Source organism: Pristis pectinata, chromosome 27 (assembly GCF_009764475.1).
Source record: "Pristis pectinata isolate sPriPec2 chromosome 27, sPriPec2.1.pri, whole genome shotgun sequence".
In the NCBI taxonomy this organism is placed as follows: Eukaryota; Metazoa; Chordata; class Chondrichthyes; order Rhinopristiformes; family Pristidae; genus Pristis; species Pristis pectinata.
In genome coordinates, this window is record NC_067431.1 from 7,662,624 (window position 1) to 7,677,487 (window position 14,864).

Below are 14,864 nucleotides of genomic sequence, written 5' to 3' on the forward strand. Positions count from 1 at the left end.
ACTTGGCTGTGATGGTTGAAGAAAAAATTGTGATCTTCAGATAATGTCATGGCAATCTATTATATCCTTCTGAGCAAGCAGTCAATTTTCTGGGCTTAATGTAGCATCTTAGAGTCAGCACCTTTAGTAATGGAGCACTTCACTGGTAATGTGTTCAAATTCAAGCCAGGTTCAATGGCTAGGTTTGGAGTTGGCCCTAAATATGCAATCTTTTGACTCAAAGGCAAAAGTGCTGCTGGCTGATGCTAGTTCAAACTTCAAACTAGGACAAAGTGGAAATGCCACTAAGTCATCTTCAAATCTCTCTCACCTTGAGATCAAGTAAATCCAGATTGACCTCAGCACTGGCATTCCCTTTACAGTCAAATAGTTTCCAAGATTCACTTCTTGAAACTCATAGGACTGACTATTTGGATATAGTATTAGTTGGCCAAAGAGAAGCTTATCTAGTCTTACATCCAACAGAGGATAAGTTGACTAGGTTTAGAAACCATACAGATTTATCACCCGGTCCTCTTATTGGGGAAGTAGTAAGTATTGTAGAAATACCTGAACCAGGGGTCAGGGAATGAGACAACAGATTAATAGCCGGAGTTGAGCAAACTAAAGTACCTGAGGTTAATTGTTACTGATATTAAGATACAGCAGGTTCAGTTTTTTATTCAGATTTCAGCAATTGCAGTTTTTTTTATCTGATTTTTCACTACTGACATTACTCCATTTCTTCTCTCTGTGCACCTTACTAAGTTCTCCCCAGCTAGTAATCTACATTACTGGTGGTCCGTATCTCTATTGATGAAAACAAGCTTCCTTGCACTATAGGGCTCAGTACTGTAATCAGGCCCAGACAGTGTCTAACTATCCTTACAGACCATCTCACCAACAATGCTGATCTTGGTAACTCCCAACTAAGCACTGAGAGAGTTGACTACATCACCACTGATTTTAATGACAGCCTCCCACTCGGTCAGCTTCAGAAACCTCTCCCACAACACAGTTGACAATGCTAACTATTTAAACCCTTTGTATTAAAGAAATGGTGTAGTGTACTGGAAGAAGGCTAGTGAAATAGTACACATCCAGTAGGTGACACAGAACCATTAATTGATGAAAGTGGAGTGGTTTTCAGGCTATGCTTATTTATCTCTATTCCATTAACAAGGTAAGCATTATCATATCAGATTTGTATCTCCATAATATCTCACTGTCTTGGTCTGTTAACGTTTGTAATAATTCTACAGGATTTTCATTTACATAAAACACCTCAATACCCATCAATATGGGGATGGAGTTAATGGAATCAATTAGCTCTAACTCCAAAGTAATATCACACCATGGTTACTACACTTCCTACCTTGCAGCTAATTTAAGGCTTTCTTTGAAATTTAGTGCTGACCCAGTCTATTTGCTGTAAATATCTCAGACCCACTGTGCCAAGTATTGGGAAATTATTGCAACGCAACTCATTGAACCACAACCTTGTTAAAAGAATTTTGTTTTCATTAAGATTTATATTTCCATCAAGGACAAAAAGATTATGAATTTTTTCAATATTATAACAACTGTTTTTCTTCCACCATAAATAATTTTAATGGGTTCAGCCTCCCTTTGACAGTATGATTGAAATCAGCAATTCCAAAAAGAGGCCAGTGGTGCCAGAGAGGCCCCAACTAGTCAGGATAAACCTCAATTAGTCTGGCAATAAATGAAACTCTGGGCTTAGTCACAAATGCCATCATCAGCAAAATTTCATCCAACAGAATTAGGTATCCTTTGGGGGGGGCGTAGGCTAATGTCTGGAACATGGGAATGCAGGAACAGGAAGTTGGCTTGCTCCAATATCAGCATCACCACTGGTTTGAAATAGCAGTTCCGATACCCATATCGAAATCTATCAGTTTTCGGACTACAGAGCCCTGCCTGATCCAACATCCACAGCTTTTTAGAGGAGAGACTTTTTGATTTCTACCAGGCTTTGGGTGAATGAACAACATGCTTTTTTTTCATCCAGAGTGATTCAGTTCTAGTTTTTAAGATTTAAGACCTCTCATCATAGTGGAAAACAGTTCTTCTGTATCTACCCAAATAATCCATTTTAATTGTTTTACAATAGAATTCTGACAATCCAGCACAATTGGGACTTTGCTGGCACTGGACTGGTTGATTTTCTGGACTATTGGATGATATTATATTCATCCCCCAATATGGTTTTCAATCCATTTCTTTTAGGTGTTACATAGAACTATAATAAATTTTTCAGTGAGCCAGGGTAACGTTAAAGGGAGCATGGGAACTGGGACCCTGGTGCGTTGAAATGGTGCATGGGAACAGTGACCCAATTGAGTGGAAGGGAGTGCTGGGAACCAATGCCCCAGTGAGCGAGAAGGAAGTGTACATCCAGTAATACTATCTTCTGAGCTCCAGCACCATTCAGATTTCAAAACATTCCACCGAACCAATGGTGCTCAGCATTGGGGCTGGAGGAGGTGGAGTGCAGCTGTCCAGGACTGAATAGTGGAGGTGAGTGAATAATGTGTTGCTCACTAAAGCAGCAGTGCATGTTAAATGACAAAGACCACATGTAATGGGCAGAGTCAAGAGATCTCACACTCAACAGATCAGATTGAGGCTTGAGTTGTGAATGGTCGTGGACAACTCAACAGTTAAAAGGAGAGGAAACAACAAAAACATCCTCATCCTCAATGGTGGCAGGGGCCAGTATGTGGGCACTAAAGTAAAGGCAGAAACATTCGCAAGTACATTCAGCCAGAAGTGAGGATGGGATGCTCCGTCTCAGCCTCCTCCTGAGATTCCTACATCACAGAAGCCAGTCTACAGCCTGTTTGGTTTAATCCACGTGATGTCAAAAGACACCTGAGAGCACTGGATACAGCAAGGGCTGTGGGACCAGACAACATCCCAGCTGTATTACTGAAGACCTGTGCTCCAAACTAGCTGCACCTGCAGCCAAGCTGTTCCAGTACAGTTACTATACATGCATCAAAATGGAAAATTGGTCAGCAATGACCTCTTTATAAACAGCAGAAAAAATCCAATTTGGTTAATTACTACTCATTCAGTTTACCCTCAGTCATCAGCAACATGGAAGGTGACATCGACAATGTTGACAAGCACCCAACAATAACCAGTTTTGTTATTGATGCCCAGTTTGGGTTGTACCAGGACCACTGGGTTCCAGACCTTATCACAGACTTGGTCCAAGGACCAAAGAGCTGAATTCATAGTGGGATGAAATGACTGTCCTTGAAATTAAGGTCGCATCGAGATACCCTGGTAAAACTGAAATCAATGGGCATCAAAGGTGAAGCAATGTAGTGGTTTGTGTCAGACCTCACAAGTGGAAGATGGTTGTGGTTGTTGGAGGTCAATCATCACAATCCTAGCACTTCATTGCAGAAGTTTCTGCCAGCATTGTCCTAAGCCCAACCATCTTCAGCTGCTTCATCATTTACTGTGCAATGTTCAGTCACATTCACAAACTCCACAGAAAATAAAGCAGCCCACATCTGTGTGCAGCAAAACCTAGACCACATTCAGGCATGGTCTGATAAATGGCAAGTAATATTGGCGTTTGAGGCAATATCAGGCAATGACCATCTCCAACAAGAGAGAGCCTCAGCACCTACCCTTGACGTTCAATGGCAGCACCATGACCAAATCCCCACCATCAATATTATGGGGATCACCATTGACTGGAAACTCAGCTGAACCAGCCAAATAAATACAGTGGTTGCAAGAACAGGTCATAAGCTGGGTATCCTGTGGTGAGTGACTCACCTACTGATGCCCCACCATCTACAAGGTGGAAATCAGGACCGTGACAGAATATTCTCCACTTGCACGGGTAAGTGCAGTACCAACAACTCCCGATAAGCTCAAAACCATCCAGGACAAACCAACCCAGTTGATTGGCACCTCATTGAACACACTAAAAATTCATTCAAAACAAGCTCACAGTGACCACAGTGCACTACTATCAACTAAGTGCACTGCAGTTACTCATCCAGACTATTCCAAGAGTATTACCCAAACCAGCAAGCACTGCCACCAAGAAGGAAAAAGGCAGCAGGCACATGGGAACACCACTATCCTGACTTGGAAATATACTGCTGGTCCTTTGTCATTACTGCTTCTAAATCCCGGAACTCCCTGCCGAACGAAACCATGGAAATTCCTTCACCAGCAGTTCAAGGTGACGGTTCATCACCACCTTCACAAGGGAAATTAGTGTTGGGCAATAAATGCCCCAGATCCTGAAAATAAATATAAATAAATTTAGCCCTCGGGATCAGCAAGTAGTGATGGAACAATATTCCTCAGGAAATTGTATTGGTGAGGTACAGCCAATGAGAGGTCAGGTAGGGCAGTGTCTGTGGAGTATCCATGTTTTGTTCTACATACAATTATTACATTTGACTACATTCATAGTAGATTCCCTTCACATGCCTGCTTTAGTGCCCCTGATGTCTCCAAGGATCTAATCTTGCATTCCTTTATTTCTCATCTGTACGCAATATCTTTTAAAAAGTGGCACCAGTTACCACATGCACATTGATGACACTCGCCCAAGCTTGCTATCACTACTTCAAGTCTCTGAATTGTAAGACATTTTGTTGGATGAGCAGTAATTTCCTCTGTTCAGTACTGGGAAGATCATTTGTCTCAGTCCATGTCACAAGCTCCACAGCCATTGACCTTATCTCCTTCTCTGACAGCTTGGTGTCATATTTGACCCTGAGCTGATTTTGAGACTTCATACCTGAGACCACCTATTTCCACCTTTGTATGACTGGTTGATTTAGCTCATCTACCTTCCGGATCCAGGTCTTTAGTTGAAACATAGAAATTAAGAAATTGGAGCAGGAGTTGGCTATTTAGCCCTTCAAACCTGCTTTGCCATTCAATATGACCTATCTCAATACCATATTTCTGTTCTCTCCCCATGTCTCTAGATGCCTTTTATGTCTAGAAATTTATCTGATGCTTTCTTAAATGTATTCAGCTACTCATCCTCCACAGCCCTCTGTGGTTGCAAGTTCCACAGGGTCACTCTTCTCCAAGTGTAGAAAGTTCTCCTCATCTCAGTCCTAAATCTCTTGCTATGTAACCTGAGACTGTGATTCTCCTTCTAGATAGCCCAGTCAGAGGATAGATTCAGTCTCAGTCTCCCCCTTCTGCTTCGCCTTGTTAGACTTTTGTACTTTCACTTAACTCTCTTCTTATTCTTCAAAACTCTAGTGAATACAAACCTAGTTGACCTAAGGTCTCATCATACGCCTGTTCTACCATCCCAAGAATCAATCTGGTGAACTTTCTCTTTGTCAAGTTTATTCTTTCTGAGGTCAGGAAACTATAACTACACACAATACTATTCCAGGCATGGTGTCACCAAGGCTCTGTATAATTGCAGTGAGATATCCTTGCTCCTGTACTCAAATTGCCTTGCTGTGAAGGCCAACATACCATTTGACTTGTCACCCAATGTCCATCTATACTGACAAATGGTTTTAAAGAAAAAAATGATTGCCTGTGTTATTGCTGGGGCTAGCCACGCACTGAGTGGGTATCCCTGTAAATGTGTGGACTAGATGGCATGTAAGGGACACATTTGAACCTGGTCCTATCCCAGCGATGCACCACCTTTAGCCAAGATCACTGGACAGCCATTGACAGTCGGAAGTAGGGCTAAGTGCTTGCCTTGTCAGCCCAAGGGAGCCGCAGCTAGTTTGAGAACTTGGTGCCCCAGTTCAGAACTGCGGAATCCAAGCAGGCTTAGGATCAAGTTGAACTAATTAGTCTGTATGCTCGATAGCTGAGGCCTATGGGAGATCAGGACAGATTTTTTTCTAAGAGAAATCTTCAATGGAATGGCAAGCTGGTGAGAAATCCCACAGGTTGCTGGGATTTGTTTAGTTGCTCGGCAGAATTGGTACCATAGGTTTTCCAAAGCACAAGACAGTGACTAATCAAACCACACCTAAAACTGAGGGTTAGACTAGTTCCCCGCTAGGGTGGAGACAGCGGCAGGCAGGATAGGCGTCAACTAATTCAGCTCTTGGTCTTTGTGGTCTTCTAGACTAGTCTGGATTATTTAAAGGAATTAAAATTTTTCTGCCCTAATTGGTTTTGGATTTTTGCTTGGAATTTGTATCTCTTCCCAAGTAACAACATGAGCCCCAAGGAATTAGGAAACATCATAACTCGATGGGACAGGTTAGGTAAATATTGCATTTTTCCAGTTCAATACTTTCGAAGCAAAGCCAACTCCAGCTCCAGGGAGTATCCTAAATTATTAAAGCTTTGTTACACGCAAAGTCAAATCGCTGTTGTCCACTGTCGAGGTCTTTCTTCTGCTCACCATTTTTGTGTCGTGAAGATGCTGCTCTGTTGGGAGGATGTGCACTCTCTGTTCGTTGATCAGCTGATGGCCTTCTCTCTGTGGACGAAGCACTTCCATCATGGTCAAGTGAGGTCCCACTGGTCTCCATTCCATTGGGCTGTAAGTAAGGAGTCTCCACGACTCCATCAGCTGGGGGAGGCTCAGGCGGTGGTGGAAGATCTGTCCAAGGCAGAGATAGAGTGAGTCAACAAAAGCTGGTCAAGTCAGCACTCCAGCTTAGCGAATGTTCTGCTCCTGATTGTGAACATATGAGTCTTGTTGGAAACTTGTGCACAGGTGAACAGCAAAGAAAGAGCCAAGGCCAGAGACCTCACTTGGCCTATCGATGTCCCATCCCGCTAGTTGTCCAACTCACTGACATGGTATCTAAGTTGCGTGAGGATCCTGATCACACCTGACTCCATTTTATCAGTGAACAACCTGCTTGAGTCACTGTCAAGGGCCACAAGTGATGAATGTCAGAGCTAGGGCCTTGGGATTCTTCAGGCCTGTTTTGGTATCTGAAGTAGGTGTCATTCCCCAACTGGGAGCACCAAAATCAGCCAAAAAGTGAGCCCCAGTTAATATTATTGGAGTGAGGTGCCTCTGCAAGTCTCATAGCTCCCCTTATGTGGAAAATTAACTATCAAATCAATTGCCTCAGAGATAAAATTGGGGATGAGCACATGATCGTTGGGGTAGTCACATGGAGCGGACTGGTGCTGCTATGGAAATGTGTCCACTCCTTCTGGTATAACATATCATCAACCTATATCTTTTCACTTTACCTTTATGGAGGTTACTGCTTAAGCCACAGAGACTGTGATGCCCATTGACTTCCTCAGATCCCCTCTAAACCTCCTACATCCTTTAACCTATGCCCTCTAGTTTGAGACACCTCTGTATCTCCCCTATCTGTACCGCTCATAATTTTGTATACTATTTTCAGGCTCCCCCCCCCAACCTCCTCTACTCCAGGGAAAACAAACCCAGACTGTATAGTCTCTCCTGTTACTGAAACTCTCCATCCCAGGCAGCATCCTGGTAAATCTCCTCTGCACCCTCTCCAGTGCAATCACACCCTTCCTACAGTGTGGTGACCAGAATTGCACACAGTTCTCTAGCTATGGCGTAACCAATGTTTTATAAAGTTGTACCATGACCGCCCTGCTCTTATATTCTATACCTGGAATAATGAAGGCAAGTATCCCATAAACCTTCTTCACCACCTTATCTGCTTGTGTTGCTACCTTCAGGGATCCTTTGATTTGTACCCAAAATCCTCAATAATCCCTCAAGCCCTGTCATTTATTGTGTATGTCCTAACCTTATTAAATAGTGAAAACTTACTTCATAATTAAGTTTTATGATAGCTACACACTTCCTTCAACGTTGTACTGTATTTCCCAGCTCATTAGAGATAGAGGTAGGGATGTATAGCATGGAAATAGGCCATCATGTCCACGCCAACCATCTATTTGCACTAATCTACATGAACCCCACTTTTTATTCTCCCCATATATGCATCAACTCCCCCCGGACTCTATCACCCACCTACACACTGGGGGCAATTACAGTGCCCAATTAGCCTACCAATCCGCACGGCTTTGGGATGTGGGAGGAAACTGGAGCACCTGGAGGAAACCTTCGTGGTTACAGGGAGAAAATGCAAATTCCATACGGACAGCACTAGAGGTCAGGATTGAACTGGGATCTCTGGCTTTGTGGAGCATTGGATCTACTAGCTGTGCCACTGTACTGGAAGGAAAGGAAAACATTACCAACACAGTTGTCCTCCCGAAAGCAAAGATGCCAAGCAGCCCAGAATACATGAAGCAAAGAAGTCTTTTCTAACACAAACATGTGGACAGGATGAAAGATGCATTTATCCCCAAGGATATTATTTGAAGAGGTGGTCTGAGTTACAAGATAAGTAGGAAGCCAGAGCTCCATTTTAAGGATGTTAGTAAAAGAAACACAACTGCCTTCAACAATGATTATAGAAAGTGGGAAAGTGTAGCTGATGACAGAACCAAATGTTGACATTTACTGAGGAGGTAAAGATCAGTGGTTTGAGTAACTCCTTCATAGACACCCATGGTAGCAACGCAGCACCACAGATCACCTTACATCAAGGGCCAATAACTCCTTCAGTTATTGCATTTGTGCCTCCTTTCCAGAATCCACGTGCAGTCATCAGCAGAAATGCAGGGTGTGAAATGCTCTCACCAAATTTTGAAAGCTGCATAACAAGCACCTTACAGATGGAAGAATGTCAAACATTCTGGACTGCAGAGAACCTCCTAAATTCCAATATTTAAACTCCTTTGCTTCCCAGATTTACCTCATAAACAAGTGTATAAACAGTGAGGAAGTAGCAGAGTGGGCAGGAAGCTGGCGGCCAAGCAAAGAACAGAGAATGGTGGTTAGTGGAAACTGCTTAGACTGGGCAAGCAGTGAGAAACGATATTCCACAAGGATCAGCGATAGGACCTACTGCTGTTCACTTTTTACACAAATTAGGTGTTATAAGCAATAAGGACTTGACGTATTATACAATATTAAACTGCAGAATGTAAATGGTGGGTTGAAGTGCCTGTTTCTGACCTGTATGATTCTATGACTCTATAAATGAATTTGGTAAATAAATTTCAATATGGTTAAGTGAGTTAAAACAATTTGGTAGGGAGAATAAGGAGACCACATGATGCCTGGAAAACATCTTTATATGGACCAGAACAGCAAAGGCATCTGGAGGATACAGATACTCAGATGACTAAAAGTAGCATCACAGGTTGGTAAGCCTTAGTTCACTTTAGGAGATTAGGATAGAAAAGTATAGAACCTTTGTTACACCACACTTGGAACACTGCACACAGTTGTGGGATCGCATATAATAGAATGTATCTTGAGGCATTGGAGAACATTAAAAAAGATTTGCTAGAATGATACCAAAATTGGACACAATTTTAGACTAAGGAATGTTTGAACAGACTTATGTTCTTCTCTCTAAAGAAATGAAGACCATTATATAAATGTGGGTATACATTGCCACATGTGGCAGTCAGAAACTTGGGGCCAGAAGTATAAGAAAACCACAAATAAATCAAAAAGGGAATTCAGGAGATATGTGTTAACCTGGAGAATAGTTAGCATGTGGAAATGCTGTTCTAATGAAGGGTTTTAGACATGAAACATTAACTATTTCTCTTTCCGTAGACACTGCCTGACCTGCTGAGTGCTTCTAGCAATTTCATTTTTTAAATCAGATATCCAGCATCTGCAGTTTTTTTTTATTTTCATGTGCAACTGCTCCCATGAAGAGTTGCTGCAGAAAACAGCATTGCTTTTTCTTAGACAGAAATAACCAGAACAGAATAGAAGATGATAGCATTGTTCGAAAAGAGAGGAAGCTTACAAAGTAAAACTGCAATAATCCAACACGCTTGGTATTTTGCTGGTGCCAGATTAACAGACTTCCAGACTATTGGATATTATTCATATTAATACTGCTACACATTTCCAATTCACTCGTTTATTTTAGATGCTGCAGAGTATTATAATAAATTTCTTAGTGACCCAGCTAAACTTAAAAGGAGTGTAGGAAAAGGACCCTGGTCAGTTGAAAGAGAGTGGGGGAACTGGATCCCCAGTGAGTTAGAGAAAGCATGAGAACTGGGACTCTGGCGAGTTGTAACGGACTGTGGCAAACATTACCTCGTGAGCCAGATGGCGTACCATTGTAATTTCTAAATGGTTGGATAGCAGATTGTGGAGTTTTACTAGATCGAGCATAAGTACCAACATAAACCAGTTGGACCAAATAGCCCGTTACCATGCTGTAAATTCTCTGTAAAAAAGTATAAGGACAGAGTATACAGGGAAAGCTTTCAATTTTGGCATTTATAAACTGAGTGATGGCAGCTCAGTTTTCCGCTATAAACCACCTCCAAACTAAAATGGTAAAGTATCAAGGTGGTCAACCTCAGATGGTTGGCTCCCTGCACCATCACTCAATATACTCTCTAATTAAGTGGTTTCATTTCAACGTGGAGGCTTAGGTCTCTGTTCAGTTGACTCCCGATCACTCATCCTGCTTCACTGGAACACCAATGTGCTCTCAGCTCCCTTGTGTGACATGACAAGAAACTAAAAATATTTCAAAATGTTAAATTGGGTTGTTTTGTGAGTAATAAATTTAGTTTCCAGTGAATTGGGACAGTTCCCTCACTTAGCAAAAGTGATGTGTTGAGGAAAAAAGTTTTTTGGAATGTGGAAGGAAAAAATTTGACTCACTGATTTGAGTTGGCTTGGAGAGAAAATGAAGCACCCATAAGTCAAAGCTTGGCTGGAACTCACCTCCTTGGGAGAGGTCGCGGCGATACTGATTCTGCTTAGCTTTCTTCTTCGCTCGGGCTTTCTGGCTGGGTGGGGTGTTTACGTTGTTGCTCCCCATCACCGGCGTGTGTCTTGTCTTCCCTGGAAATCAAATAAATGGAAAAATTAAGGACAGAAAAGCACTAACTATTGTAGCCAGGGAGGAAATGGAATAGAGAGTGAGATTTTGCAGGTTAAATTATTTTACTTCCAAAAATGCATGCCTTATTGGTGCAATCACAACTGCCCCCACCGTGAGAAGATACAGTATATTCCCCTCCCAATGACTGATTCTTGCTGGATTATTTTCTAATGCGCCACAGTGCATTGGTTCCTCAATCAGTCAGTCTCCACAAAACCTTCATCAGCAATTGCCAACAGGACATTCAAGCATCAAGATTAATCTTTCATGTTCCCAACCAATTTCTGTTTCAGAAGTAGGAACCCTGTTAGATGTCTCCCTGTAAGGGAATGTTATATCTTCTGATAGCATTCCACTTGCTACTGTGGCTATCAGCTAACTTGACAATAGCAAAATATCTTTCATCTGTGTGACAGCTATTATATGTAGCATTCCAGTTATTCACATAGAGTACGTGAAGTGCTTATATCTGGCATAGCTACTTATTGACAAAATAATAAAGAACGTATCAATGTCATAGAGCAGTTTCCAATTAATGTTCATGCCAGATTCTCTTGTATATTCAGTTCTTTTTGAAGGGGGAGTGCGATAAACAGTAACATGTTTAAACATCTAGAAAGATATATACATGGCACTCTGATTCCAAGGCTGTATATCCGGCATGGTGGATCAACCAGTGGCTCGCTACCTGCAAATTGTTACAATACACAAAGTGTACAGATCGTAGTTATTGTGTTGCCATCTGGATCTGGAATGGTCTACTTCCAAAAGGAGTGGAAGCTGATTCCATAAACAATTTTCAAAGGAAGTTGGACCAAAAACTGAGGTTGACAGGCTCCAAAACTCTGTATAAAATGTGGATATAAAGGACAAAGATACAACACAGACACAAGGGGGCAAATGGCCTCCTTCTGTGCCATTTCTATGATTCTATGAATAGGATTCCCAGGATCTAGCCATGTACCACAGAGGTAATGAATGTGCAGCATAATTACAATACAGGTCCTGAAGGCTTCAGTTTGCCTTTAAATCACTTTGATTCAGTTTTTATATAAACCTCATGGATACAGAGACAAATTGACCAGGATGGTTTTACTTCAGTGCTAAGGTGCTTCGGTTAGATTCAGTGAATCCTGAGGTAAAGAGGTAGAAAAATATCGAGCAACATGTTAACTTTTGTGTGGAAGTGTGCATATGTGGACATGATGTAAGGAGAGGATCTGGCTCAACTCCAATGGCTATTTTTGCAGAATAGTTTGCCAGCTTTCAATGTCCAGGTGCACACATTAAGAAGATCCACTGGAGACAAGTACTGGAGCAATACTATTGACCATGGGCTCCATCCTTTGGGATGAGGCACATCGGTATCAGGGGAAGGTGGGAACAGAAGATCTATTTTAACTTTGTCCATGAAGTCTAAAACTAGGCAAGTTCAAGGACACAAGGTAAACAGGAGCAGAGGAGGCCACTCGGCCCCTCAAACCCATCCTACCACTCAATACGATCATGGCTGATCTGACCCAGGCCTCAACTTCTGTCCCAGATCCTCTGAATTCGCCAATCTTTCAAAAATTTAGCTAATTTTTCTTTAAATACTCCTCTTTGCTCTCGCCCCTGTAAACTCAGGGATACAGAATTCCAGAGATTCACTGCCCTCTGTGAAAAGAATTTCCTACACACTTCAGTTTTAACTGACCGTCCCCACAGAACTCATGATTTCCCCATAGAACTCATGACTTCCCCTATCAGAAGGAGAACCTCACTCTGTCTATATAATGCAGTTTATTGATCTGCGGTTACATTGAACACCATTATTAAACTTTGATTCTAAGATCGGATTCAGATATTCTCCAGCAGCACTTCTCCATCCAATCAACATCACTTAATACAAATCACAACTAGTTTTAAACATGTTGAAAGGACATCTGCTGCAAAATTCTCAAATGCCCAGTGAAGCAAAAAGGTGCATTAGCACAGAGTTTGCAGAATCATACAGCATGGAAATAGGCCCTTCAGCCCACTGAGACTGCACCAACTACTCATTTCCACTAATCCTACACCATCGAGGACATCTTCAAGAGGCGGTGCCTCAAGAAGGCGGCATCCATCACTAAGCACCCTCATCATCCGGGACATGCCCACTCCATCGGGGAGGAGGTACAGGAGCCTGAAGACCCACACTCAATGTTTTAGGAACAGCTTCTTCCCCTCTACCATCAGATTTCTGAATGGTCCATGAACCCATGAACACTACTTTGTTAGTCCTTTCTTGCAATATTTATTTACTTTGTAACTTAAGGCAATTTTTATGTCTTGCACTGTACTGCTGCCACAAAACAACAAATTTCACGACATATGTCAGTGATAATAAACCTGATTCTGATTCCAATTCCGCTTTTTTTATTCTCTCTGCATCCTCCTCAAATCACTCTGAGATTCTACTGTTCACCTGCATCCAAGGGGTGACTTAGAGTGGCCAATTAACCGACCAACCTTCATGTCTTTGGGATATGGGAGGAAACAAGAGCACCTGGAGGAAACCTATGCAGTCACAGGGAGAACGTACAAATTCCACACAAACAGCACCCGAGGACAGGATTGAACCTGCGTCTCTGTTGCTGCGAGCTGGTGGCTCTACCAGCTGCACCACTGCACTGCCCCAACTGTAGCACATGCCCACCTGTGTTTTCTCTTGCCCTTCCCTTCCCCCATCCATGAACGAGTGTCATGCCTCACCTGCTCCAGGTATGCTGACATTCTCACTGCTGTTGGCCATGGTCTGGCTCAGGTTGCGTTTGTGCCCATGCCGATGTGGGCCTGCTGATTCCGTGACGGTGTCCTCATTCCCATTCACGTTTGAGTGGCTCTGTGACGGCGGAGGTGTTGGAGGTCTGGGCAGAGGGACTGGTCCCACTGGGAGTCTCCTGAAAGAAGAGTATAAAGTACCGACATATGGCAGACACAAGAGATGTCAGATGCTGGAACCTAGAGCAAAGAACCAACTGCTGCAGGAACTCAGCAGGCTGAGCAGCGTCATGGAGGCAGAGGGATAGTTGAGGTTTCGACTTGAGACCCTGCATCAGTACCCGGAACGTTGACCATCCCTCTGCCTCCGCAGATGCTGCTCAACTCGCTGAGTTTCTCCAGCAGTTTGTTTTTTGCCAAATCCCGCAATTCAATCCGGAATAGCTCAATAGGTGAATGCACTACCCTGGTGTGAAAGACAGCTGCGAACGCAAGGGTTAATGACTAGCAGTGTAAGGGTTAATAGTATGCTTTTTAGTGTGGTTCTCACTGTGAAAGGATTCTCAAGGTAAAGAATGATCTCATTATGGTGTGATTTAGTTATGTCTAGTTTTAATAGCAGGTGCAATTGGGAAGAAGTAGTTTTTTTTACCTATATCTTGTTATGTTTGAAACTTTATGTAAACAATTGCCTGTGTAAGAGTAGTTTCTCACCTAGTTTTCCCATGAAAAAGGGTATAAAAATACACTGTAGCCAAGCCTTCTTTGAGTGGGTTTCGGTATAGAGTTAGAGTTACATGGTTTACTCTGTCTTTTTATTTTCCCACTCCCTCTAGTGAAAGCTAATAAAGCATTTATCGTAAGTTCTTTGGTTCTGCTGTTGTCTGATACTTTCCAGAAGCGCGGGTCGGCTTTGACACAGGTAAACAGCTCTTGTCAGTTTGTGATAGATTCCCATAGGAGGAATGGCAGGAGACCAACAGTAGACACCTTTCAGCCCCCCAGCCACTGCCCCCCACCACATACCTCCCCTGCAGAACATTACAGGCTGAGTTTTCACCTGTAGTAATCATTATAGAGTCATAAAATCATCAGACACTGAAAGAATTCATTCTGCCCATCGCGGCTACATCACCCTTGACAAAGCTACCCAATTAGCTCCCATTCCTCTGCTCTTTCTCCATAAATTCTTCCCCTTTA

At 42.6% G+C, this 14,864-nt stretch overlaps 1 protein-coding gene across 1 annotated transcript in view; it reads right to left on the reverse strand.

Moving 5' to 3' along the window:
• Positions 1-14,864, reverse strand: part of robo3 (roundabout, axon guidance receptor, homolog 3 (Drosophila)) — a 483,277-nt gene that overhangs the window by 13,480 nt on the left and 454,933 nt on the right. The window contains 3 exon segments of the mRNA XM_052039748.1: positions 6,380-6,580; positions 10,760-10,879; positions 13,656-13,843. Coding sequence (XP_051895708.1) covers positions 6,380-6,580; positions 10,760-10,879; positions 13,656-13,843 — 509 coding nt within the window.